Source organism: Apodemus sylvaticus, chromosome 4, assembly GCF_947179515.1.
Source record: "Apodemus sylvaticus chromosome 4, mApoSyl1.1, whole genome shotgun sequence".
Taxonomy (NCBI): domain Eukaryota; kingdom Metazoa; phylum Chordata; class Mammalia; order Rodentia; family Muridae; genus Apodemus; species Apodemus sylvaticus.
The window spans coordinates 43,856,185-43,883,912 of record NC_067475.1 but is presented as its reverse complement, the minus strand read 5'-3'; the positions used below and the strand labels follow the sequence as shown (position 1 = coordinate 43,883,912).

The 27,728-nt window shown below is 37.0% G+C and overlaps 1 protein-coding gene across 1 annotated transcript in view; it reads left to right on the top strand.

Moving 5' to 3' along the window:
• Positions 1-27,728, top strand: part of Dpyd (dihydropyrimidine dehydrogenase) — a 900,155-nt gene that overhangs the window by 505,672 nt on the left and 366,755 nt on the right. The window contains exon 14 of the mRNA XM_052179342.1: positions 14,947-15,111. Within this exon, the coding sequence (XP_052035302.1) occupies positions 14,947-15,111 (165 nt within the window). The remainder of the gene's footprint in view (positions 1-14,946; positions 15,112-27,728) is intronic.

Sequence of the window (27,728 nt, the reverse complement as noted above, 5' to 3'; positions counted from 1 at the left end):
TTTTTATTTTTCCCCCATGTTGGTTGTATGATTCTACCATCTATTTCCAAGCAACCCAATGACCACCCATAGAAACTGTTCTCTTATTTCAAAGGAAAGTCATGATAACTATAAAGCACTATGAAAGCATAAGCAACCATTTGGGAAGTGGTGTTGTTTGTTTGTTTGTTTAACCTTAGGATCTAGATGTTTGACCAGTGACCGCATTCATTTCTAATTAAATAAATTCGAAAAGTCTTAAAGGTAGACTGTGGCCCAGTCTGAACACTAGCCATTGTGATTTTTCCTTTTAAGCATTTAGTGATTTCCAAACCTGCTTTAGGGAAATAAAGTCTCTCAAATCACCAGTTTACAATGTAATCGGAAGATTTTTATTATAATGTCTCTAGTAACAACCAATTTACTTTTAGGTAAATTTATATCCAAAAATTTATTCCTTGGAAATGTCATTTGCTCATATCTGTTTTGTTTTTATTTCAATTATACCTTTCTAGAAATTGTAGTTATCATGACTGAAGTAATTTGTCACATAACTTAAATGCAGATATTTTGTACTGTCTTAAAATTACTAAATAGCATGCTAAGCAGATTGTATTTAAGGATGTATATGTTTATACGTTAATTATAATCTAAATTTATATGTACATTATATATAATTTATACCTATATTAAATCTCAAAAATGAAATAAATTTTAAAAATTTAAAATAAAATACTTTCATACAGTAAATAGACTATGAATTTGAAAGATTAGCAAGGAGGGGTATATGGGAGGATTTAAAGGCAGGAAATGGAAGGGGGACATGATGTAATTATAATTTCAGTTATCATAAAATAATAGCCAAGAAATTATTTACTTCTGTATGAATGTTGAGGTCAGAAAGACTGCTTGTAGTAATCCATTCTCTCCATTCAACATGTGGATCCTGGGAATCTTATTTCGGTCATCGCTTGGCACCAATCACTTTTACTTCTGGACCATCTCTATGGCTACCATATGTATTTTTGAAGGGCAAGTAGATGAGCTAAAATATGTCATACAACAGTAAGTTTGAAACAACTAGCAAAGACATTTGCTCTCTGCTCTCTGTTCCTTCAGGCAACAGTATAGTGATTGATTTGTTTTTCTCATAATACTATCTAAATGATGATCAAAATGGAGAGCCCTACTACTATCTATGTAGTCAGAAAGTCCAGTTTTCTTGAGGTTTCTTTGCTTCCTTAGCTATTAACATTCATTTCAATTTTATTTGAACTCATAAACTTTTCTTTATGAAACTACATTGGCCACCATTCAGGTATAACAAGAAGATAAGGAAAAGATTGAAAAACTTTAGAGGACTGGGGCAGGAAGTTTTTCAGATGTCCTTCAGTTGACTTGTTTGCATTTCCTCAAAAGAGGCTGCTGCAGAGCCGCATAGAGTTGAGAATGGCTTTGAAAGCAGTTATTGTTCCAAGGCTAATTTTAACCTTGTGATAAAGATTGCTTTTTGTATTCAGTTGAATGTGATCCAGTAATTGTTTGTCAAGGCTAAGTGCTGTAGGACATAATACATTTTTAAAATGGTGTTTTGTAATTATAATACAAGCATCCTTATAGGCTACTGTACAAGAGAATGCTACAGAGGAAGGGTATTGGGTTTAGAAGAAAACAGATTTTAAATTCTCTTATTTTAATTTTTAAATTCCATTGATGCTCAGTTTACATCTGGAAGACTTTGCAGCAATGCCCAAATGAAGGATTTTTTCATATAAACAAAATTTTTATCCCCTCCCATTCTGTACCTTCCCATTTTCATCACTAAGAAACCAATGACAATATTAGGGGTGTGTTGCCTAAGGTGGTTTTAATATGAGTTTCTGATTACCTGTGAACCATCAGCTCATGTCAAGGTTTTCAGGCAATAACATCCTGTTACTGAAATGTCTCCAAGATGCAATCTTTAGTGTTGTATAGATTGATGGTATTTTTTTTTTTTACTATCTTAATTAGTAGCTGTAAAAAGATGTTAGAGTCATGTCAGAGAGCCTCATTATTTCGTTAATGACTAGATTCCCTAGCCTTTCTGAAGCATTCAGAGTCATGTACTGATAGAGGTGATGATGTGCGGGCCGTGTGCTTGAGCCGCACATAAACTGCTGACTCAGGAATATTTCCACTTTGTACTTTATATTCTCTCCTCTAAAAATGAGTACCTGTAAAGAGGATAAATAGCTTTGTTAGATGGAAGAATGGAGATGCAGTTGGACAGGGTGGTGCATGTCTTTACTGACTTCAGGAAGTAGAGTCAATCAGATCTCAGGGACTTTGAGGCCAGCCTGGTCTACAAAGTGATTCCAGGGTAGCCAGGGTACATAATGAGAATCAAAGCAATCAAACAAACAAATGAGAGCTACAGTGGTTGATTTCAGAAAGGACATGGCATATAATTACTCTTCAGAATAAGGCTTATTAGGATAAATGGCATTGAGAGCGTTACTGGGGGAACAATTGAAAGGAATATTGTGGTTATATTAAAGACAGCACAGCAGAGACATAAAGAAGGGCGTGCCTTCCCTTAAAACTCAAAGAAAAGCCTCATTCAGAGGGATATTTTATGAATAAGAGATAACAATCATGGCAAGACAATGTGCAGTAGCCTAGAGAAAAGAACCACCAGAAAAAAAATTCTTGAAAAGAAAAATAATTTGACTTTACATGATTTGGAGGAGTTGCATAAACGTACTATTTTAAGGCTTGCTTTTTTCCTGTTTTTGTACATTATTTTGTGTTTGTATTTGAAGTATGATTTGCTTTTATCTTTCCCATTTGTAAACTTTCATTAGGATAAAGGGCATTGAGACCAGTACTGGGAGAACATGTCAAAATGACAACTTGTCACAATCTAGAATCACTATGAGATGAGACTTTCATTTTAGGAAATGATCTAGAATCAGGTTTGTGCATGTCCCTGCCTGAGGAAGAAGTGTCTTGATTACTGTGTGATAGGAGACACCCAGGCCACTTTGGGTGGAACCATTCCCTAAGCAAGAGTTTCTAAGCAGTGTAAAAGTGGATTGAGTCTAGCTAAGCATAAGGAAGTAGGCAGTATGGATCCTTTCATCTCTCTCAGTTCCTGATGTAACCAGCTGCTTGGATTCCTTTCTTGAGTTCCTGAAATTATGAACTGTAACCTGGAATTATAAACCCCTAAACCCTCGTCCCTTAGGTAGCTTCAAGTCAGGCAGTTTTATCAAGTTGGTATGATTGAAACAAGAACACCTTTAACAAAATTAATGTTGAGTCATCCAACGCCTCTGCTGCGTTCTACTCTGCCGCCATTCTTGTTTTGTTTTGTCCTCATCCTTGAGTTATAATGATCTAAACCATGAAATTTTCAGTTTATCTTTCTCTTTTGTACAAACCTTCTCTGTTGGGCTTCCACTGGAGGCTGGCTACTAAGATGGCTTTGCTTTATGGCTAATCATTGTTAACTCAGATTCTTCTTTCAGCCATTCTCTGTTGATAGAAAAAAAATCACAGCTTTCCTTCAAAAGGAGTAAGAGGTAATTGAAACATGGGTTCAGGTTGCCCAAGTACAATGTTGTCTTCAGTCAAGTGTTGTAAAGATAATGATGTTTTTATAGGGACAGAACAAAAGAGAGTTAGGGACTAGGTAGGTCATTTTAAAAATAAACTCATGGAAACATCAGGTAGGTAAGTTACAGCAAAGCAGTAAAGTGTCAGCTATAGGCACAGGTGCTATTTGAAGACCTTCATAGCTTTTGAGTTGATAGAAGCCTGTCAGAAGTCTCATAGCCACAGGCATTTTAGGTTTCACACAGAAGTATGCAGTGATTGGCTATGAAGGTGATTAAACAGAGCCCAAGCTAATTTTGACTCTGGACCTGTGACATTCCTACCATACACTGCCATGCCAACTAGGATCAGTTGATCAGCCTTGTAGACTTTTAAACAAAAATATAGCATATTCTTGAGTTTTCAGCTTATATCTCTTTCCCTTTGGTGGTTTATTTACTACCACGTGTCTAGAATCCGATTTTTCAAAGCTATTTCTCTCTCTTTATTGGTACCTAGAATCTGAGAATCTGTATCTCTGACTAGCTCTTTGATATGTAATAACTTCTACTCAAATATTGATTCCTCTATTTTTTCTATATGCTCTAGTAAAATTCAATCAAAACTTTCATTTCTTTCTTTACATGTCATGTCTTGAAAGATCTGATAATATTTTTCCCCATTTGTTAGAGCTATTCTCAGGCAACATTCCCAAATTATAAAATCAACATAACTAACACCTTCCATCTAATTAAACTAGGTCTACCCCATTGTTTATTCTAAACAATTAACATCTCTTTTGGTAATGTTACAAGTCCTCACAATTCTGAAGCATCTGACCCTTTGGTGGCATGTTTATTTCTCTTTTATTTCTAAGCATATCAAGCTTTTTTTTTGTTGTTTAATCTGACCAACATACTCTACACATTTTTGTAGAGACCAGATTTTGTGTCTTATTGTTTCCTGCTGTCTGTCACGCAGGTTTCTTTAGTGTTTTCTTCATTCATGAGCTCAAAGTCCTTTGAAATTTTTTTACAGATACTTTCAGAAACCTGGAGTAATGTGCTTTATGGCTGGGGAATGGCATTTCGTTTCTCTTATTAGCAAAAATGCAAGGTGGTTTATTTTTTGAATTTGCAAACTCAGACATCAGCTCTGAAAGGCAGGCATACTGAGTGTAGAGAACAGTCTTTAGTTCTTTTTATTATTATTATGATCATTATTATTATTATTATTCCCCTTCTAGTCTGTCCTCTGACTGTTCATCCCATACCTCTTCCTCCATCTCCAAGAAGATGTCCCCACTCCCCCACTCCCACCCCTCTAGACTTCTCCCATTCCCTGGGGCAAGTCTCTCTAGGGTTAGGTGCATCTTCTCTCACTGAGGCCAGACTAGGCAATCTTCTTCTGTATATGTGTCAGGGGCCTCATATCAGCTGCTGCATGCTGTCTGGTTGGCGGCTCAGTATCTGAGAGATCCCAGGGGTGCATATTAGTTGAGACTGCTGGCCTTCCTATGGGGTCACCCTCCTCCTCAACTTCTTCCAGCTTTTCCCTAATTCAACCACCGGGGTCCCCGGCTTTTGTCCATTGGTTGGACATAATTAATATCTGCATCTGACTCTTACAGCGGCTTGTTGGGCCTCTCAGAGGGCAGTCATGTGAGGATCCTGTCTGTAAGCACACCATAGCAACGATAATAGTGTCAGGCCTTGGAGCCTCCCCTTGAGCTGGATCCCAATTTGGGCCTGTCACTGGACTTCCTTTCCCTCATGTACTTTTCCATTCCATTCTAAAGAACTGCCATCTTTAGTACTATTTCACGAACTTTCCTTGTACTGAATTAGCAAGAGGTACAATCCAGGTCACCTAGGTCCTGCCTTCCCTCACCTCTTCTCTTTCGTCCTTTTTTAAAAACAAACTGCACATTTGCTCATCTCTACAGCTTATATTATCATATTTTTTTCTGTTTGTTTGTCTGTCTGTTTGTTTGTTTGTTTTAAAGTTTATCATATACATGACCTTGCAGGCAACGTTAGTTGTCAGTAATTTTCTACTCTCATTTCTAGTTAGTGGTGAGAACATAGTGTACTTTAAGAGGAGGATGTAGTTACTCTAGCAGATCTTAGTAGGGCAATCTAATGTTTTTTATTTATTTGTAGCAAGATCTATGCAGGTTCCATCCATCCTTGAACAGGAACTATTAAAATTTATTTCTTACCTCTAAAGACATCATGACTAGGAACTGAGGTTTGGAAACACAAACAGGTTTGCATTTGTAAGGCAAATTTTATTGGCTATTATACATGATTAAAGGCTGTTATAGATACCTAACCCACTAAAGGTTCTTTTCTATTAATAAGGTTGACAATTTCACTGATGTGGCTCCTGTCTTAGGAGATTCCTAACTACCACATTAACACCTGCTACCACACATGGGCCAGTCAATCTTGACTTTCTCTGTCAACAATGATTTTGTTTCCTCAGCTCCTGGGAGGAGATGGTAGCCATCCATACCCATGCCATGAGGATACACAGCTAGGGCTGAGCCCTGAGTGGATCTTTCTCTGTGATAACGGCCCTAGGTCTAGGCCTGGAAGTTTTTTACCCTCTAGACAGTCTAGTCTTCCAGGATGACTGATTCAACCCTGCTTCTATCTACTTCTGACTGAACTGCTCTGCTTGACTTCATACTAACACTGGCAATAGTCCTAATCTCATGATTCTTTCTCATCACCACCACTTCTTTCTCTGTCTCTCTGTCTCTGTCTGTCTGTTTCTCTCTGTTTTTCTCTCTGTGTATGTCTCTGCCTCTCTGTCTCTCTCTTGCTCACTCACTAAGTACCCTCTCTTTCCTGTGCCATTCTCATGAGATTTGTACTTTTCCTAATTCTGATACATTCTGTCAAATATTTCTCTGATTTGTCACTTAGCCCCTCAATAAAATGTCACTTTTAAACATGGCTGTTTCCTTACAAATTACCTTACCTTCATTATTCGAGATTAAAGTTGCATACTAAGGACATGTCTGTATTCCAGTGAGATCATACTGTAATCCAGGGCATGTCTGCATTCCAGCAAGAACACACAGACCTAGATCTTAGGATGAGATCCCTTGCCAGAGCAGTCATGCTGTTGAATTAAAATTCCTCTATATTTTCCAGTGTTCATAAGCCATCAGAACTCAGTTTAGAAACCACCAAGGATATATAACATGTACAAGAACACAGCACTTCATAGCTGCTTTCTTTCTAGGAGCTTTGCTTCTTCTTCTTCTTCTTTTTTTTTTTCTTATACCTCAGAACCTAGCATATTCTGACATTTAAATTGTATGCTGAAAAAACCCAAACAAACAAAAACAAAACAAAACAAAAACAGTCCTTACATCTCATGGAAATTCTCTTGCTATCTTCTTAACTATGTTTCAGAAATGGTGTCATCATGTCTGATCCTTTTATACATTTGCTTAACTAGTATTCTTTTCATTTGTAGTGGCTTCTAGAGTACAACCAGAAGATTTATAGATACATTATAAAAATTTATTAGAATACATTTATGATTTTAAATGAAAATTCTGGTCTAATGCTTGAAAGTAATAATTATAAGATCTGCCTCATGCTTATACCTACACAACTGCTCTTCTGGGTCATAAAAGATTTCTTCAAAATATAGCATGTGATCATCTTTTAAGCAGGCCAACAGATATTTCCAACTTAATTATAGTTTGGCTGAGTGTCTCCAAAACCTCTTATCTGAACAGTGAACCCAATAATTTAATCACCCTGTCTGTTGATTAATCACGTTCTGATCCATCTGATATCGGCCCTGAAAAAAAAAAAAAACCTCTTCATCTGTGTCTGGTAAAACTTATCTCTGCAGATGCACAGCTGCACTGAGACATTGGTATTAATAACTTGAATAGAAGACAAAACACAATGGAGTCCCAAAGCCTGCAGAAAAACTTGGAACTCATTAAAATAATCATTAGGTTTCCCCATAACCTTACCCATCTCCATGCAATCTCCCATCCTCATCGCTGATTGTGTCCCCAGTTGTCACCCTTACGTGAGTAAATAACTCACACCTAAACTCTCTCTACTGTTTCTGAAGCTGAAAACTTGACTAATTAATAAAAATTTATCAAACTCTGAATAGCAACTGGAGCTGTATTCCTTCCCTTATTAACCCACAACATCTCTAAAAATGATTACCCAGATCAAAAATTGAGGTCAAAGAGCAAAAGAGGCACTTTTACTATATACTTAGTCATATAAAATTGGTGAAAAGATTATAGACTACATGAGACTCTGACTCTTCGCATTCCTATAATGTAAGATACCTGCTCTTAGCATTCCTATAATGTAAGATAATTAAGAGTACATTTGGCCAGGTAAGCATAAAGATCCAGTTGTTCAAAATGCCAATATCTAATTGATAATCAATGGCATCATTTCTATTCATCACTCTCAATGAAACACTGTCAGCTTGTAAAGTTTTCCTCTTCATTCTGGTTTTCCTTCCTGCTCTATCCACTATCTCTTACATATGGACCTTGTCTGTTCATTCAGCTCAGAAAAGCCTGAGAGTGGGCATTCTGTGTCAACAACCACTGCACACAATATGTTCAAATTTCAAGTTCTCAGTTTAGTATGAAACTTGAAAGTACTTAAAGGGTTCCTAAAATTTTGACGTAGCAAATTGCTTGCCACCAAAAATAGGATATGGATAATCACAGTGAGCTAAATATTAGAAAGATTTTACATTTTCCTAGGTAATACTTTTGTTTCTTTTACAGCTGTTTTCTGAATGACTTATACTCAACCCATGTCTATATGACAGATCTCTGTTGTGAATTTAGAGAGCTCTGATAGAGTAGTTTCCTCTAGAACTGTTGGCTCATTCCTCACTTTTTCCACATTCATTTCTCTGAGCAGCTCCACAAGCACCAGTTGCTCTGCCTGAGAGGGTCAGCAAACAGAAGAATATTGAATTCAAGTTAACTCTTTCAGAGTCTTTCATGTTAATATTTAGCAAAAGGGGATCCATGTTTAGGGAATAGTGATCCCTGGAATCTATAAATTCAGAGCCATGTGATCACACGTGTGATCTGTGTGTAGAGATCACATAGGGGAAGGGAAGAAATAGGAGAGGGAAGAGAAATGGTTAAGGGGAGATGAGAGAGAAGAGAGAACAAATAAGAAAGAGACAGACAGGGAGAAGGGATATGCAAATTAAGCAATTCAGAAAAAGAAAATTTTCTCAAGGTATGATTATTTCCTTAAGTTACTTAACATACTCCTTTCTCTTAAAACAATCAGATCATACTTCATTTTCCAATAGTTAACATGTTCAAATTGATATCTTTTCTCACAAAAGCATAACTTCTAGTCTGTTACATGTATTACGTATTAGTGATCAGTCCTATTGTTATTCTCATTTCGATGTACACCTGAGAGCTCGTCTTAGCTACAGTGCTCGATGGCAGTACAACTGAAGAAAAATGACAATTTTCTGTTTTTCATCCTTATCAACATGATGCTAGAGCTGTGATGTTCAGCTCTGATATATGTGAAAGATCTGTACTATGCATACCTCTTTTATTAATATTTTGAAAATGATAAATGCATTACTGCTTGATAATTTATCTAACATTTCTAAAATAATGCTGCTATTCCACATGTGGTTTTTGTGTAGATAAATTTTCCTGATATACACAGGAAAGGTTGCTACTATTTCAAGTTTTGAAGGCTGTGTTTATGTAAAACACTCAAATGAAAAGGATGATTTATTAAAAAAGGATTCTTATCTTACCTGTCTTGCCACCCAAACCAGTCAGAAATCATTCTGATAATTATGTTTAGAAGTAATCAAACACTAGCATATCCATTCATAAAGAAAACAGTGGAAGTACTTCTACAGACATGGAGTTATGCTTGACAGTGGGCGAGTACCTTTACTCTCTTGAGGGTGGTAACAGGCTCACCAGATTGGTAAAGGTTCATGTAACAATGTATTTGCTATTAGACTAACTTACAAAGTGTTTTTCTTCTGTTATGGAAGACATGTGTTGTGTTATCTAAATAAATACCTAAGATTTACATGTATTAGAAAGTGACTACTCCTGTAGTAGTTTTCATTTTTTAATTTTTCATTTGTGAACTCTAATAGCTAAATTGTTTTAACCAAAAATGAGTAAAAACTTAAACACAGGTAGAGAAATGTGGCTACTCTGGCAAGGGATCACATCCAAAGACTTTCTAGGTTTATGTGATTTGACTGCAGTGCAGAGATACCCTGGATTACAGTGTGATCTGGGTGGAATCTAGACACACCCTTAGTACACAGCTTCAATCTTGAACAATAAAGATAAAATTAGTTTGTTGAAGAACCCATGTTTGACAGTGATGTCTAATTGAGGGGTAGACAAAATGATGAATCAGAGAAATATTTGACAGAATGAGTTGGAGATGGGATACACTGAACTCTCATGAGAATAGCGTAGGGGTGGGGGGGGGAGAGAGAGAGAGAGAGAGAGAGAGAGAGAGAGAGAGAGAGAGACAGACATACACAGACACAGACAGAGAGGGGATGTTTGTGTACATTGCGTGTGCATGTGTGTTTGTGGAAGTTTGATATAGGCAGTTTTATAGAAATAGGCTGTAGAGAGAACAAGCTAGATATGGGTGAAAACAGAAAGAACCAGAGAATGAGTAGGAGCCAGAAGATGAGAACATATTGCCAAAGTTAGTATGAGGCCAAGCAAAGCAGTTCAGTCAGAAGCTGATAGAAACTAGATTGAATCAGTGAACTTAGAGGAGTTTGGGCCAAAGGAGTTGAACCAGCCAGAGTTCAGAATGACCTAGAAAGAGTGAGATTATTCAGCAGTGAGCCTCCAAGAGGACAACAGGTAAATTAAAGTTACTTTTATAAACCCCTCATTAGAATCTTAGAATTGAAAAGGAAAGAACAAGTTAGTGATTCTGTCTTACACCTGTAATTCCAACATTTGGAAGGGAGAGGCAGTTGGATCAGTTCTAGGCCAACCTCGGCTGTATAGCAAATTTAGCGGTAGCCTGGGCTTCATGTGGCCCTTTTTTCAAAAAGAAAAAGATAGCTTATATTTAAGTCACATGTATTCAGGGGACCTCTCAAGATCTACAGACTATTATAGCATCTACTACATAACTGTGTAGCTCAGGGAACAGATTTCTCTTTCTGCTGCTCTGTAAATTGAGTATGATCTCATCTTCAGAAAGCTGTGATAGCTCTTCTATCCCCTATTTAGCTGTTTTCCTCCACTGTGTGCCCAGTGAGGCCATCTTTCTCCTGCATTTTCAGTATACTATTCTTTAGGATATATTTTTGTCACATCAGTGTGCTGAACTGAACAATATATTGAGTGGTTGCTGTCTTTCCCTTCCATGAACTATCTTGTATTATTTTATTTTGTATGTATACCTGTGTGTATGTACGTATGTATATACATATGTATGTATGTTTGTTTGTTTGCAGAATACCCTTTTCATTTATGAAATCCAGTTATGGTGGCAGACCGGACTATAATTCATTTAGTTTTCATTTCTATCTAATGTCATTATACCCCAGTTCTCTGTCTAGTCTGTTATGACTAAGTTTTCTTTTGCTACTCTTGGGGCCATTGTGATTATCTTCATTCAAGAGTAACCATGGAAACAATATAATTATTTTTTAGGGTTAGAGAAGTCAAGTTAATGAACTTAAACAAATATAATCAGGATGTTATGGATCCAAGTCTTTGCTAATGTTTAAAACCCACTCTCATCACCTCAGTGGCTCAGAAGGCAATGACACTTGATTTTATAATGGTGACTCCATTAGCACATAAAACTGGGATGTCTCCTAATATTTCCTCCTCCATAAACATCTATTTTTGATATTCTGAACGTTGTTAATGCAGTGAAGATTGGTGCCACAGTAATTTGTCTTCCTTTTATAGAGAATGATCTTGTATCTTGTCTAACTATTCTTGGCTATGTTTATTCTATTAAGTCCCCTAAGCATTACCAATATAACATAGCTATTAAATATCAAAGTATTCTCTTATGAAAGGATGTTCAAATTGTAGTGTTCCCTGGTCAAAAGCATTAGTAAGTTATTGCCCAATTGTTGAAACTTTAGCTCTAGTCACTTAACCAAGGACAATTTGTTGGATTCCCATTATCATTCATCTGTTACTTAATTTCAAAAATCTAGAATGTCTCAACCTAAGGAGAAAGTTTTTGACAAATTAATTGTAAGGACAATCAATTTGAGGGGTAAAACAAGCTAAAATAAAGTTTCTGCTACTGACCTATTACTCGGTGATTGTTTTAAGTTTGTCACTTTGACAATTTTGTCAACATTTGTTCAATTTTGCAAATAAAAAAATTAATTTTTTTAAGATATCCAGTTATAGACAGTTCACAAATTCTACACAGTACCTATCTATAGTATCTATCTATAGTAAGGAAATGGAAATTTTGAACTATTTGAAGAAATATTCCCAACAGGTTCTGTCTTAGTCACTGTTCTGTTGCTATGAAGAAACACCATGACCAAGGAAATTTATAAAATAAAGCATTTAATTGGGGGACTTGCTTATAGATTCAGAGGGTGAGTCTATGAACAACATGATGGAGAGCATAGCAGCAGGAATAGTTTTGCAGGGAAGGTGGGAAGGAAGAATGAATGGAGGGAAGGATAGATGGAGAGAAAATGGGACAGAGTAAAGGGTAGGGAGAAGGAGGGATGAGAGGAGAGAGAGAGAGAGAGAGAGAGAGAGAGAGAGAGAGAGAGAGAGAGAGAGAGAGAGAGAGAGAGAGAGAAAGGGAGGCAGGGAGGGAGAGAGAGAACCTGTGCCTGCTGTGGACTTTGAAGACCTCAAAGGCCACTCCCAATGACAGGCTCTGTAAAAAGCCACACCTCTCAGTCCTTCCTAAACTGTTCTATGAACCAAGGTCATTCCCATTCAAATTGCCACAGTATGCTTGATTATTTTAACAAAAGTCATATAAATGATTTATGGCAGATTCTGAAATTATATCTTAGAGGTTGGTAAGAAACTTTTCTCTGACTTTGTCTCTATCTCCATTTGTCTGTCAATCTGTCTCTTTCTGTCTCTCTCTCTATCTCTATCTCTCTCACTTCCCTTGTATTATTTTTTCTAATAAATAATAACATGGCATAGGTTGGTTTCTGAGCTTCACTGGAAAGGTTTATAGGTGATAATAGTATGAAATATTAGTACAAGAAGAGGGTTCAGATGTGTTTTTACTTCAAAGGAAGTTGATAGTTTTTTTTTCCCTAAGATTCCCAGAAAAAATGAGGCCTATAGCAAGTAAAAGAGAAAAGCCATATTTGAAATCATATCTATTAGTTTGTATATACTAGATCATAAGGAAAGTTTATTATTGCTTTAATTTTAAATTATCTCTATAAAACACAAATATCATTTCTTTGTTGGCAATCTTCACAGCAACTTTTCAGTAGTGCAGAGGACTTAATTCTTGACTCATAATGAATGAGAGACTCTAACCAGACTCTAAAGTGACCCTTTCCAATCTTTCTTGATTTACTTTGATGAACTGAATATCCTCTGTCCATCTCCTTGGCTAACTTCTCTGTAGGGGAACAAGTTGTTATCTGGGTTGGATTTTTCCAAGGGAAAGCAATTAGAATACTGGGTAGAAGGACCTCAGGGATTAAAGAGTGTGGAATTTGCAAACTGGAACAGCTAAGAAAACTAGGGTCATTGGAAGGCAACATTTTCCAGAAATGCCTCTTCCAACACTGGCAGAACAATAGTGCTTACCTGGAGAGACACAAGAGGCCACCCACAGGGATGCTGCATACATAGAGAAGCATTTGCTAGGATGGAAATCTGACCTGTCTGCTAGAGCCTCCTGGAGTGACTCTATGTGTCATTTTAGCATTTGTGATTGTGTAACAGGGGTTTTCAACAGCAAATCAAAGAGAGACTGGTGATATTGTGCACACACACAATAGACACGGAATGGCTTAATTAGTAAAAATTTAACTGGCATGAATCCTATAAGTTAAAATGTACATATTTAAGGAGGCTTTTTGTAACATTTATACCATTTATTTTATAATATACTAATTCGGATGTAAAAGTGAATGTAAATTAACAGAAATTAACATGCAATGCGAAGAAAAGTCCTTTTATCCTCTGCAACTGTAGCATTTGGCACATTCAGGAATAAATAATCTTTTGTGGCAAGGGTATGCCTTATCAAACATATGCAGATCAGCACTAATTAATGCTAATTAAGGTTTCCTGTCTATCTAGTTGGAAAAACGTCCAAATGTTATGAAATCCAGTTAGTATGCCTATTACACTAATTGTTTTATATGGGGTGGTTCTTAATTAAAATATGTAAATTGACCTTAATTGCTATATACTAATGGGGGTTCATGTTATCTCACTAAAAGTGACAAGATGGTGAGGAGGGGTACTTAAAAGACTAATTCTGATAAATCCTTAACTAAATGACCTTTATTCAAAATTAATTTTAATTGGAAGTTGGCAAAAGAAACATTTTTCCTTCTTTGTTTCATTTTAGTTTTAAGTAATGGAAGAATGTTATTCTTCTTTGCTAATACTCCTTTAGAAGCAGCCTGGGATTGGTAATTACACTTAACAAGCTAGTTAATTTTACTGTTTATATTTATCAGGAAGTTATTGATAACCTCATTTCAGACTTGGAAAGGGGAACTGTCTTCATATTAAATATGAGACCATATACTCACATTCACACAAATATATATACACATAGGAATGTAAATCTATATATCTATGTGCATAGGTATACATATGTATACATATATACAGGTAATTTGACCCAGTTAATTTAATATAATATGTGTTCAAGTTTAATGAGCTAGTAATAGTAATATGTTTTTCTCAGTTGATTTGCATTTAAATAACATTTTAAGAAAATTATACATTTTGTCTTTAAGCATTAATTCTTACTGGAGTTAATGATTAAAGCTACTTAGATTACATAGACCTACATGGAATTCTAATGTTTTATTTCTTTTTTTCTTTTTTAAACTGCAAACAAACTAAAATATGTACAGCCTAAATTAGCATAAAATTATTTAATTAATTTTTTTCTACTATGTACAAGCCAGAACTGCAGTAAGTTAGCAAAAGCTAAGGAATATTTTATTCTGTCATTCCATTTGGAAATAGCATATGCTCAACCGTAATTTAAAGTATGTTAAAACCTCATCTGGAAAAATGTGAGAAGAGACTTGGTAAAATATTGTCACATGGAAATGAGTATATAATCAAGATCTCAGGTTTTCTTTGTAGAACAGAGACTCAAGTGTTTTTTCTTTCATTAGGACATCGTGACAAACGTCTCACCCAGAATCATCCGGGGGACCACTTCTGGCCCCATGTATGGCCCTGGACAAAGCTCCTTCCTCAACATTGAACTCATCAGTGAGAAAACAGCTGCATATTGGTGTCACAGTGTCACCGAACTAAAGGCTGACTTTCCGGACAATGTAAGTGTGATTTAACATCTAAAACAAGAGAACAGGCATGAGTTGCTGAATGTTTATTTAAACATCCAATTCATAGGCTTATAAATATTAATGCATATAATATATTTTATTAAAGAATCTGCCAGTTGCTTGGCTGATGCATAGAAAGATAAAGAAAGAAAGCTGGGGAACTCATAAAATCCCTCCCAAAGTGAGGCTTTGTTATAAATGGGCACTGGGCTCATGGAAGAAGTCTCTACATGCAAAAGCAGGAGGAATGAAATACCCATTTTATTGAGTTGGTTTTCATTGTATGTGGCTGGTATTTATGAAGGTGATGACCTTAGGGAGAAATTGCAGGCTATAAATCATCTTATATAAAGCTAAGGCTGGAACAGAATATCTTATGTGAGTTATTTATATTTTTTTCAGTGGGAGATAATTTAGCAAATAATTTTGACACCCTTAGACTAAATGAACTCACTATGTTTTGTAGAAAGCTTTTTTTTTATTATTTTTATTTTTTTAGGGAACCACAGTAAATCAGAGTTATCCTTGCAGTAAATCAGAGTTACATGTAATTTTTAAAAAAGTGTTTTCTCTTTAGTAGTCTAGTTCAGGTTGTTCTTGGACCTCATTCTTTCTCCTGATCCCCATTCCTATGTCTCCCCTTCTGCCTCTCTATTATTCTTTGAGCAGTGGTGAATGGAGCCTGGAGTATCGAGCAGTGTGTATGTTTGTGTTACGGAAAAGGGTTTTCTACAAGGACAAAAGAGAGCACACGTCAATGCTCCCATGATAGGTATTTTTAAATATTGAAATACTTTTGAATTTAATTGAATTCATGAATGGTTGCTTATAACCTGAAAACTCAGTCTTCCAAAGGAAGCAAGCTGCTGCCTCACAGATCCTGAGGTATTCTTTTAGGTATCTTGAATGCGTCTGTATACTCGCTTACCAGGGTAACCAAATACAGTCCTGCAGAACAGGTATAATTTATCTTCCTCAAAACAGTCCTTCCGATGGGAAGAGAACTATGGAGACACACCAGAAACCTTTAGCATCTGTTCATTAGGAGTTCCTCAGGTTGAGAGCCTGATGTTGCAATTATCTCTCCTGTGATACAGCTATGTCACCCAGATGAGGGTGCCAAGCGTGTGTCTTCTAAAGGAGCCATATCTTTTAGGACATTTCTCCTTAGATTGCTGGGCACAGGAGACCCGACTGTCAAAGGAGAGTATTAGCCAGTATACTAACTTGATGTGTAATAGTGAATACTCTGCTAGGTACTGAACATTTCATTGTTATCACAATGGGAGTGAGGTACTTAATAAATCACTTATTCTGTGCTTGTCATGGTTAGAAAAGCTTTGTATATTTTAAACTCGCCAGATCCTTCAACATCTTTATAAATTAGATACTGTTATGTGCGCAAGTCTATAGTGGAGGAAACCCAGGCACACACAGGTAAGGGATCTTGCTCATGACTGAACATATAATCTATCCTGAGATTGAAGTTGCCATTTCAATTTTGCTATTATTATATATCCCTCTGTGTACTAGTGTCTTCGATGCACCTGCCAAGTTTGCTCTTTAGAATTCCGTATTTCCTTTTAAAGTAACATATGAAACAGTATGAAATAAATATGATTTCCCCCCAAACTGCTTCAGTGTTGAATGAAACCCATGTTTCTGAGAGGCAAACTGACAAAAACCTAAAAAAAAAAAATCATGGCCAGCAATGGCTTGCTTAAACTTGCATGATACTGTCTTTTGTTTTGTTTTGTTTCTGAGTCAGGAGTAAAGTTGTTATTTAATGGGTCCCAAGAAATGACAGTCAGAAGACAGGGACTATGGGTTGAAACTCCTGGCTCTCTGATCCCACAGCCAAGCAGAGAAAGAAGAGGTACTTTAAATGTTAAATCACCCTGGCAACAATGATCTTCTCTTATAATGCTTTTGTGTGTTTGAAAAATAAAATACAGGAGGGTTTTCTCCCCCAATTCTTTCCCCATTTAGATTACATCCATTCATCTTTTCTCTGTATTTTTAGAACACTTTCTAGCGTGCTAACTCCCCACCCCAAAGATAACATTTTAAACACAATTAAAGTGGCATTTTCATTGTAAACCACGGAAAGAGCGCGTGTGCACCCAGACATGGCCATGCTGAGAGGACCATCTCCCCCACTGCTTCGGAATCACTCTGACGCCAAATTCAATGAGCTGAGTGAAGGGAAGTGACCCTTCATTTTCCAACTTTAATTATCGCTCTCACTGGAGTTTTCCCACATCATTCTCAAGTGCATGGCTGCCACCTTTAATGACAGGGATTGGATAATTTAACCCACTGTGGCAGCTTCTAAGCAAGGGCTAAGTTTTCTGAGAAAGAAATTGTGCCCACGGAGGTGCGGGCAGCTAGTATCGGTGGCTAGGGTTTGGTTCCAAATGGGAGCGACTACAGCTGCATATGAGTCAGAGGAGCGGGTTGCGAGCATACAAAGGTAAGAAGGCTTTCGAAGGTGATGTGAGGGATGCTGGAGCTCACGTGGCAACAGAGCCCGCCTTCACGTTAGACTTGCTTGGCTCTCAAATTTTCCTTTATATTTATCTGTGAATTAAATTTGGCACAGGGATCCTTGTAGTGACAAGTTATTACTAACAGAGGTTTTGTTCCTGAGCTGAGATTTTGCAAAGCTTATTATGAAATATGCTGAATAATTAGGGCTTACAGAAATCAGTTTAAAATGACTCTTCATCAGTGTTACAAAAGCCGAGAGCTGGTATATTTTAGACTTGATTTAAAAAAAAAAATGTTTTTTAAGATTAAAAAAAAAATCCCAAAATATATATGCTGTGATTAGCCTGAATATGCTGATTTAGCAAGAAAAGACCTTTTTTTTTTTTTTTTAATTATTTGGTCAACTAGAAGTAGGGGAAGGCTGACACTTAAGCACTGAATGTGCTGGTAAGAGCTTTGTGGAGACATTAACAATGGGGCAGTGCCGAGGTAAAGATTGTCTTCCTAAATTACTATCACCTCCTCATTGGTGATGGAACTTTGTCTCAGCTAGTGGCTCAGGCCGCAGTTAAGTTCCCAGTACTCTAAAGAAGTTGACCTCATCCATGTTCCTGGAGCTCTTCCTGGTCAGTAGCCTCTACATGCAGATTCTTAATCTGTGTACCAGAGACTCCTTCCACCAAGGGTAAAACGGAAGCCCCTCTGCTGTTATGAATAATGAAGCCGCAATTCAAAATTCTTAAGGTTATGAAGGATATGGAAAAGTGAAATATTCAAAGTACATTTTGAAATAGGGGAGAGAGGAGGCTAGTGAGGTGGATTAGTGGGTAAAGGGCTTACTGTGCAAGCACGTGGATCTGAATGATTACAGCATCCACATAAAAAGCCCGGAGTTGTGGCATGCATGCACAACATCTGCATCAGGGCTGTGGTGGCAATGAGAGGGAGACAGGCTGAACCCAGTTGCTCACTGGATGGCTCTTCCAGCTAATTTGAGTTCTAGGTTCAGTGAGAGACTCCTGCATCGAAAAGGTAAGGTAAAGAACAATTGATGAAAACTCTTTAACAGGCCTCTGACCTCCAGAAGAGTCTTCAATGGACTTCTGGCCTCCACACACATCAGCATGAGAGTATGCACACTCTTCACATATGTGTGCACAAACATATAGCACAAATATGTACAAAGTAAAAATAAGATAAATATATACAGTCATAATTTTTAAAGGGCCAGGCATGAGTTCCTGCTACTGATAGGGCTTTCAGCCTTATTAGACAACTGTTGGTTGTCTACTATCACACCATTGGGGACATCTTGCTAGGCAGACCAGTTGTTGTTGTGTCTCACAGGCTTTGACTTAGGAGTGTAGGGACTGTGCAGAAGTACTGAAGAGGGGGTGCCCAAATATTTTCTTGAGAAAGATACCTCCAGAATTCTAAGAGAGGTTTTGGCTACAGCCTAGGTAGAGTATCGAAAATTGGACTTACTCTTCAAACAGAAATAACCAAAAAAAAATGTAATAAGGGGTTTTACGACCCAGGACACTAGACAGTGAAGACAGTAATCACTTAAATAAGGAAAAATAAAGTTCTGCCCTTCCACTGAGAGTTTTTGAAAATGAACTGAGTCAGAGCAGAAGGATCTGAGGGATAGAATTCATAAAATAGAGAACAAGACAGGAGAGACATGGAGAACAGAGAAAATGTCAAGATACCCAGAAGACCCCACACACACCCGACTCCCACAGTACACATGGTACAAAGTAGGATATAAACTGGTTTTTAATGTGGATCAACAAGTCTACAGAGGGGAACTGCCTGATTGGAGTAGCAGACAAGGGCTTGGTGTGTGTGTGTGTGTGTGTGTGTGTGTGTGTGTGTGTGTGTGTGTGTGTGCATTTCTATGTGCTTGTTTTGCTTTGTTTCTGTTCTCCATAGATCAGGAATAGCAACAAACTGGAAAGCCACATCATTGAAAATCATTGTAAAAAACATCCAAGGAAAGTTCCCAATTCAGCTACAGATATTTGCCAAGGCTGAAATTAGCAACTTAAAGCAAAAACATAAAAATATTTTTTGAGGAATACAAAATTAGCGGGGTGTGGCGGCTCTTGATGCCTGTGAGCTCATCACAGTAAAGCCTCCATCAGGGGGATTACTGTGAGTCTGCAGACAGTTCCATAGACATAGAGAGTGCCAGTCTGAACTACAAGGTGATGGTGGGGGATAGTTTTGTTCCCTGTGTATTCAGATGCTAATTTCTATGCTCAAAGATCTGTTTGTTCAACATGGCATTGTCATTATTTTTGAAGTATCTCCTGTCTCAGTGTTGTATAAAAACAGTTCTCCTTCATGTCTGAATAGTTAATAAAAGGCTGATCAACCTGTAGCTTGCCAGAAGAGTTCAGTTGGGTCTTCTCTCCCAGTGAGAAGTTCCCAGGGGGAAAGAGTTACTATGAAGGAGTCAGCATGAGGACACAGATGAAGAAGGAGGTATCAGATTGAGTCCAAGATGGCAACCACATGGCTGGGAAGTACAGGTCAGTATAGTGTAGTTAGAATATATCAGAATCTGCCCAGCTAGGATACCTGAAGCTTACTAAGAATATAAAGGTTTCCAAGTTATTACTCAGAGCAGGGGAGAATGAAGAAAATCTCCATGCTTTTACAATACGAGACTCTATCTAAAAAGTAAACTCAATATAAAATTATTTTAAAAATGTATGAAGAAGAATTGGAGGAGGAAGGGTGATGGTGGAGAAAGAAGATGAACACAAAGTTTAGAGCAAGATGATAGAGTTAAGCCTGATCATTCAGTGTTCCTTTGAAAATACAACACCTAAACACCTCAATTAAAAGGCAGATATTTAATGACTAGATATGAAAGCAAGACTCAGCTATATTTAAGATCCAGTTTAAGTATGAAACTTAAATGTGATTACAGAAAGGCATTGGAATGATATTCCATGTCAATGCTAATAAAATGAAAATTATTTAATTAATAATAGATAAAATATCAAAGCTAGCATTTTACCTTGAACCAACACAACAGAATCACATTGTCACGGCAAAGGATCAATTTATCCACACACCCTAAAAGCACTGTTTATATACATAATAACAGCACTGAAAGCGGCATGAAGCAGAAAACCAATACTGCTTTCAGGAACAATGGGAAAGCCTGAAATTATATTTTGATATCTATTTCCTTGATATCAGTAATTAATAGAATGAAACTGTCAGATCTGAAAAACACTGTCAACCACCTCTCTAATTGACATTTTTGGAACATACCATTCAATGGCAATAAACACAGGTTTGGAGTTTCATTTTTAATGTTTTCAGAGCATTTAGAAAGCTAGGCCATATTCTAATGCACAGAAAAAGTTCTACTGCTTGTAAAATAACTCAAGTCATGCAATGTACACCCTCTGATGACAAAATAATGCAGTTCACAATTAAAACAAGAATGTTTTTTGAAAAATACTCAGTTAAAAATAATATAGTCTTAACTCTTATATTCAAAAATGAAATTAGAAAGTATTTTGAAGTAAAGGAGAATTAAAATATGCCTAAATTTGTTGTGTGCAATGCTATTAGTCATGAGGAAAACTCCACTATCAAATATGGAGAGATAAGTGAAGGAAAGTATCAAATTAATGACTTCAAATTCTACCTTTGAAGCTAGGATGGAAAGTTACTTAAGCTTAAAGTAAATAATTAGACAATGTACTAAAGATATATAGTGTGGGAGGAAATCAGTGAGAAGAAAACAGCAAAAATGGAAGGAAGGCGAAACTGATTTGAGCAGATATAATGGACAAAACTTTAGCAAGACTCATCAGAATTAATAATTGAAAAATAAGTAAAACACACACACACAAAAAAAAACTCAGAAGAGATGCCAGTTTCTAATATAGAGAATCAGACAGATAACTCCAAGATATTTTACTGAAAATAAAATAACACTCTTAATCTTAGTATTTTTTTCTGTTGCTATGATAAAATACCCTGGCAGAAACAGCTCAAAAGAGATGGTTTATATCAGCTCACAACTCAGAAGCACAGTGTATCATTACAGTAACCAAATCAAGGTATCAGGAGCTTGAAAAAGCTGGTCACTGCACCCACAACTAGGAAACAAAATGTTTCCTAATTCCTCAAGTAAGAAACAAAGGAAACCTGTGTTCAGCTCACTTTTTCCATGGTATGCAGTCCAGGAGTGCAGCCCGGAGAATCCTGCTATCCTCTGTGCATAGAAGTATACTTCACTAAATTAGTTTAAAAGTGGTTCTCTGTCAATGATAATAGCACTTTTGATGAGATGTGTCTGTCATAAGATTCATTTCTAACTGGACTGCATTCAAACACCATTCTGCCAGTCTCAGGCCAGCGTCCAGGCTACCCTGGGTACATCAGAGCCATCCAAAAATTTATCTCTCATTGCCAGAATCCTCACCTCGATGGTGAGTCATAGGAACCCACAGGAAGTTAAAACAGGCCTTAGCCGTTATTAAGAAATATAAGGCATGTTGGTTGAATCTCTAAGCTTTGTGAGAGATTAAAATGTTGGTGGTTCGTGTCATTCAGTAAGAGAAAAATCTTAAGAGTGAGCTATCAAACCCTTTAAAGTAGTCATTATACAAGCATTAAATGGTTACAGCACAGGCTTTTGCAAATTCCTTGTCTTTTTGTAATCAGACTGCCTTTGGGTAAGAATAGTGTCTCTCTGATTTGGAGGCATGGCGCCGAGCATGGTGAATAGCTAGAAAGAAGCCCAGGGGAGTGGAGAAATGCAGTGAACTCAGTCTTCCTTTATCTGAATAAATTCATGAGATCAGCCAAGTCTACATGGGCCCAAACGAAGATCAAGGTCAAAACTAGAAAAGCTAAGCGTTCAGTGGGTCCACTTCCTTTAATATCTATCTGGTAATCTTTGTGATCTTTTCTTTAGAGAACTCAATTCTAATACCTTCTTCATAGGAGTAGGGATTTCGGAGAAGGAGAATCAAGAGAAACTGTTAATTAAGAGTTGCCTCCCTACCTCTCTGCTCAAACCTCTAATATTTATCTTCTTCTAGTCTCTAAAGCAATGTAACCTGCTACCTTTTAAAATGTGATTTAGAAAATGCCCCTTTTGCTTTATGGAGTTTAAATTGAGAAGGCAAGCTCAAGGTTCTCAATGAGGGAAGATGCTATACGTACATACTGCTCTCCCACCCCTCTGTCCATCCCTCCCTTCTGTTTTTTTCTTTTCCTATGTGCAGGGTTGTTGATACCATTTTCTTTCCCACTTTTTTTTTTATTCTTTTCCTTTGTACACAAAGGGAATACTCTTAAATTATTTTGGTTTTCATATAAAACTAATATCATATCACTCCCCTTAGGTCTTTTAAGACATTTACTTAAAATAGTATTAATTGATTAAAATTAATTAATTAATCTATTTATTTTTACATCCTGACCACAGTTCTCCTCCCTCCTCTCCTCCCAGTCCCTCCCCCGACTACTTCCTCTCGGCCTCATCTACTCGTACTCCATTTCTCCTTAGAAGACTGGCCTCCAGTGGATAATATCAACCAGGCATGGCAAATCAAGCTAGAGGAGGCAATCCAGTAGGAGGAAAGGGTCCTAAAGGCAGGTGACACAGTCAGAGGCAGTCCCTGATCCCGCTGTTAGAATTCCCACAAGAGGTCAAGCTATGCAACTGTTACATATGTACAGAGGTCCTAGGTCAGTCACACGAAGCCCCCTGGTTGCTGGTTCATTCTCTGTGAAACCCTATAGGCCCAGGTTACTTGATTCTTTGAGTTTTCTTGTGGTGTCCTTGACCCCTCTACAATCCTTCCTATCTCTCTTCTGTAGGATTGCCCAAGCATTGCCTAATGTTTGGCTGTGTGTCTATGCATATGATTCTATAAGCTGCTGCCTGAACCCTCTCTGATGTCAACTGAACTAGACACCGATCAATTCGTATAGCAGAATATTATTCGGAATTATTTCATTGAATATTTTTTCTCCTTTTGGCCGTTTCTGTTTGATCTATCCTACATCTCTGGGCTATGTAGCCTGTGGCTCCTGGCCCTCCAGTCAGTGTCATGGCTGGACTCCCTCTCATGACATGGCTCTCAAGCTGGACTAGTCATGCTTGTCCACTTTCTCAATTTCTGTGCCACCTTTATCACAGCACATCTATAGGCAGGACAAATTGTAAGCCGAAGTTTTGTTGTGGGTTTGTGTCCTATGCTGCTCTATGGAAGTCAATCCTAGTTATAGGAGATGGCCCATTCAGGTTCCATATCCTCCACTGCTAGGAGTCTTTGCTAGGGTAACACTCGTAAGTTCCTGGGAGTTTCCATTGCCCTAGGTTTCCAATTCATCCCAGAGATGTGCCTACTCATTCCAGTGGTCTTTCTTAGAACCCTCTCCCTCCATCCTTTCCTGACCTGATTCCTCCTGTTCCCATCCTCATCCGCATCCCAGTCTAGTCTCCTGTCCCCAATCTCCCTGCACTGTCTCTTTTATTTCCACTTCTCAGTAAGCTTCAGGCATCAGGGTAACTTTTAAAACACTAATAAATTAACATTTTTAAAGTCCCCACAACTCTATTTTAATAATATTTTCCTTTAAACTCATTTGTATAGTCAGGTAATTGATCCCACATAGGTTGAATGCAAGTTTGTACCTGAGACTTACAAGCATGATCCAGATCACTATAAACCATCTAAAAGGATGCTAGACTTGGGAGACATTTAACTACCTATTTACTGTCTGTTCAGGGTGACCAAATTTCCTTCAAATATCACAAACAAGGAATACTTTGATAAAATAGATATAAACATGTATAAAAAGTCATCATTTAACTCAGAATTTTATCTGTAGGCTACATTATCATTTAAAGAAGCAAAATCACAGTCAAAATTCGCATTGATTTTAGAAGCTGGAAAATTTTGAAAGAAATATACACAAGTTCTAGTTACTGGGAAGCTGTCTCACTAATAGCAGTCAGGAAAGAATCCAAATCCAATGAGCCAAACCCAACAGGAAAGACAGCACTAGATCTTCACTTGTCTTTTCAAGCATTCTGTTGTTCATTTTATAACAACATTAGAACAGAGAAGGTTTAATAGAAAAATAAATAAAGAGTGACACCTGGCAATGAGCTTTTCCAGAAAGCAATCCTTGATTGTATAAAAATGGAAAGAAAGATGGGATTAATAATGTATACCAGCATCACAGAGAACAGCTTCCGGTTCATCTACTTCTTTTCATTATTTCATCAATAACTTAGTGAAGAAGGTAAAGTAAGGCTTTCCTCCAAGTTCATGATGAGGATCTGCCATGGAGGTAAAGACAAATACTTTTCTCAGATATTTCTCAAACTCTAAGTGCTCTGACACATTACTGGGTTACTGGTAAATCTGATCCTATATCCCTGTCTTTGTGTTGTGTATTGTGTGCTGTGTGCTGTGTGCTTTGTGTATGCCATGTGCTTTGCTACCTTGAATGGGTTTTTGCAAAGAAAAAGGAAAGTGTGTACATATGCATGCTGCCAATTGGAATTTTTTTTTAAAATCAAGTATCAACGTATTTAAAATTGCCAATATTTGAGCTCTTTTTCTTTTCACCTGGACTCCTCCCCTTTTTGGTAGAGATGCTAATGAGCAGAGAAATGGGAGGTAATCAGCCAGAGGGAAGAGAAGATTCAAGGACCTAGATAATTCACAAACTGGAAAATGAGCTCTTAACTAATCAAGATTAGGTTGTAAATAGGATAGAAAGAATTTATCCCTGGTATTGGCCTGGATAACATTTGTACCCAATCCAAGAAAGTATTTGCAAATTTCACACTTGGCTATTTTTTTTTTTTGTCCCTTTGAGATTTTCTTCCTGAACTAATTTTCCATTATGTACATAAGGCAAAGAAATAACTTATCATTAAAGTCATTTTTCAGGTGGATATTTCACTTTGCATGTTGCTAAAATGCCTAGAGCATTAATAAGGAATGAGTTAACTTTATTAATACAGTTTCTTTGGGGAGTTTCTGATCTATATACTGATCACCCAAAAGGAAATTTTCTGTAATATTTTATTCATGTAAAATTTAGGGGAGTAACTAGATTGACTAATTTTTCCATAATAAATAATTTAGCTTTGTGCTGCTTTTGCATGTTAATTTTTTCATAATGTACCCTTTAAAACCCTCAATATTAAAATGATCACTGACTGTTTTGTGACTTATTTAGTTTAAATTGTAAATTTAGGCATGGCTCTAGGTTTATAAAGTATGAGCAGATATCTTAATATAGAAAATAAACATAATCACAGGCTTCAAAAGCAATGCATGTAACATTTGTGAGTGAATTACTAAAAATAAAATAGAAATTAACCTGAGCAAGGGAATATAACAAGAACTATTATTGTTGTCCAAACTATAACTGTACCTCAAACACTTTACATGTTATATATTTTCATACAGCAATTTAATTCTGGATCTCTGTGATTCAGAATAGCTGCCTAATTCTTGATTAAAATCCTTCAAGGTCCTCCCAGATCAAATTATATTACAAAGCTAGATGCCAAAGTGTTAGATTTTGACCATGAAATTCAGACAAGAGTTTTGAATCCTCAGACAAGAGGATGTGAGGAATAAGTAAGAGTTTCCCCTACCACCTTAACAAACAATATATGTAAGGTATATGGAGAAAAATCGGGTTTTCACAACCCCATCCAAGATGTGAAAACATAAATAAAACTAAATGTACTACACAACAAGAATGCTAAGGAAAGCCATGACATCACTTCTTTGTACCTTAGAGGAATGGTAATTTGTCACCAAATAGAAATCAGATACATTTTTAAATCTTAAAGAATCTGTTGGAAGTGGTATACATTCCACCAAACGAAGAAGCAGCATCAAGTGAGATCTTCCTTAGATATATGGGACATACCTTCTAAAGCATTCTATATTTTTATGTACAACAGAACTACATTCATTTAAAACTATGTTTATACATCAAATTTATTTATAAACAACAAATTTCAACAATGCAAAAATCACAATTTTTCAGACAAACATAGTGTACAATGTATTCATCTAATCAAAAGCTTTGTAAAACAGAAAGAAATATGAGTTCAGGTGAACACATGGAGGCTCTGATGTGAGTAAGGCTGATAATCACTTTTGCTTCTTTTACATTTTTTTATTAATTTTATTTTATTGGATATTTTCTTTATTTACATTTCAAATGTTATCCCCTTTCCTGACCCCGACCCTGGAAACTTATATTCCATCACCCCTCACTCTGCTTATATGAGGACATTCCTCCAACTACCCACCCACTCTCACCTACCCACGATTGAATTCCCCTACACTTGGACATAGACCAAGAGCCTCTCCTCCCATGGATGCCCTAGAAGGCCATCCTCTGCTAAATATGCTGCTGGAGCTGTGGGTCCCTCCATGTGTACTCCTTGGTTGGTGGTTTAGTCCCTGGGAACTCTGGGGTGTCTGGTTGGTTGATATTGTTGTTCTTCCTATGGGATTATAAACAGCTTCAGCTCCATCAGTCCTTTCCCTAACTCCTCCATAGGGGATTCTGCGCTCAGTCCAATGGCTGGTAGCAAGTGTCCTCCTCTGTTTGTAAGACTCTGGCAGAGCCTCTCAGGAGTCAGCTATATCAGGCTCCCGTCAGCATGCTCTTGTTGGCATCCACAATAGTGTCTGGATTTGGTAACTTTATAGGGAATGGATCCCCAGGTGAGGCAGTCTCTCAATGGCCTTTCCTTCAGTCTCTGCTCCACACTTTGTCTTCGTTTTGCTCACATGAGTATTTTGTTCCCATTTCTACGAAGGACCAAAGCATCTACTTCTTTGATCTTCCTTCTTCTTGAGCTTAATGTGGTCTGTTAATTGTATCTTGAGTATTCTGAGCTTTTGGGCTAACATCCGCTTATCAGTGACTGCATACCATGTGTGATTTTTATGATTGTCTTATATGAGTGATATCTTCTAATTCCATCCATTTGCCTAATAATTTCATGAAGTCATTTTTTTGTTTTTTGTTTTTGTTTTTTTTTTATTTTCTATATTCTTTGTTAATATTCCACATCATTTCCC